This window comes from Etheostoma spectabile, chromosome 10 (assembly GCF_008692095.1).
Source record: "Etheostoma spectabile isolate EspeVRDwgs_2016 chromosome 10, UIUC_Espe_1.0, whole genome shotgun sequence".
In the NCBI taxonomy this organism is placed as follows: Eukaryota; Metazoa; Chordata; class Actinopteri; order Perciformes; family Percidae; genus Etheostoma; species Etheostoma spectabile.
In genome coordinates this window covers 17,556,422-17,557,416 of record NC_045742.1, presented here as the reverse complement: position 1 = coordinate 17,557,416, position 995 = coordinate 17,556,422, and the positions used below count along the sequence as shown (strand labels likewise).

At 40.2% G+C, this 995-nt stretch overlaps 1 protein-coding gene across 1 annotated transcript in view; it reads left to right on the top strand.

Moving 5' to 3' along the window:
- The first annotated feature begins 138 nt into the window (after positions 1–138).
- LOC116697345 (protocadherin gamma-C3-like) overlaps positions 139–995 on the top strand; it is a 1,518-nt gene continuing 661 nt past the window's right edge. The window contains exon 1 of the mRNA XM_032528656.1: positions 139–990. Coding sequence (XP_032384547.1) covers positions 398–990 — 593 coding nt within the window. The 5' untranslated portion in view covers positions 139–397. The remainder of the gene's footprint in view (positions 991–995) is intronic.

Sequence of the window (995 nt, the reverse complement as noted above, 5' to 3'; positions counted from 1 at the left end):
GAGAGCGAGAGAGAGAGAGAGAGAGAGGGCCTAGACTAGACCCTATCTGTCCATTTGTGTTTTGCTGCATAAAATATAATACTGTTGCAGATTATACACTCATTTCATGACAAGAAGATTTGGACAAAATATACATAGAATATCCTTGATTTTGTAGTATTTACGTTCATTTAATGACCTTCGGGTGTCACTGTTACATTGGGAAACGATAGAAGACTTTGTCCCTCCCATCAAAAAGCTTTTGTTTGCCATCTAGAGCAGAGAAGGCATTTGAATCAACCACGCCAGCCGCTGGATTCATGTTGTACAATTTGTCATTATGCCATATACAACGGGTTGGATATAAAGATTCTTTTGACGCCGTAACTCCTTTTATGTTTTTCCTCTAAGTTGTAGTATGACGATGGGGACAGACAGCAAAAGACGAACGAGGGAGAAGTGTTCTTTTGTCTTTAATATAGTATTACTGCTTTTTCTCGGAAAGCAAGCTTTTGCTCAAATAAGATACTCTATTCCAGAGGAGGTGAAAGAAGGACATGCTGTTGGAAATGTTGCGAAGGATCTTGGACTCGAAATCCCCTCGTTAAGTGACCGACGGTTCCGTGTTGTTTCTGAATCAAAGGAGACATTTTTTGAGGTAAACTCGGACAATGGGGCTCTGTACGTTCATAAGAAAATTGACAGAGAGGAGCTCTGTCAGGGCAGCGGTGCATGTCTAATGGAGCTAAAAATCCTTGTTGAAAACCCGTTGGAAATGCACTACGTAATTGTAGAAATTACTGATGTAAATGATCACTCTCCTAGTTTCCCTGAAAGAGAACAGGGATTTGAAATATTTGAACAAACGTTACCAGGAAAGCGATTTCAACTGCACACTGCTCGGGACCCCGATGCTGGAATTAACTCTATTCGTACATACACGTTGAAATCTAATGAACATTTTGAAGTAGATATCCGTCAAAGCGATGAGGATAAAATACCGTTTTTAGTGCTGA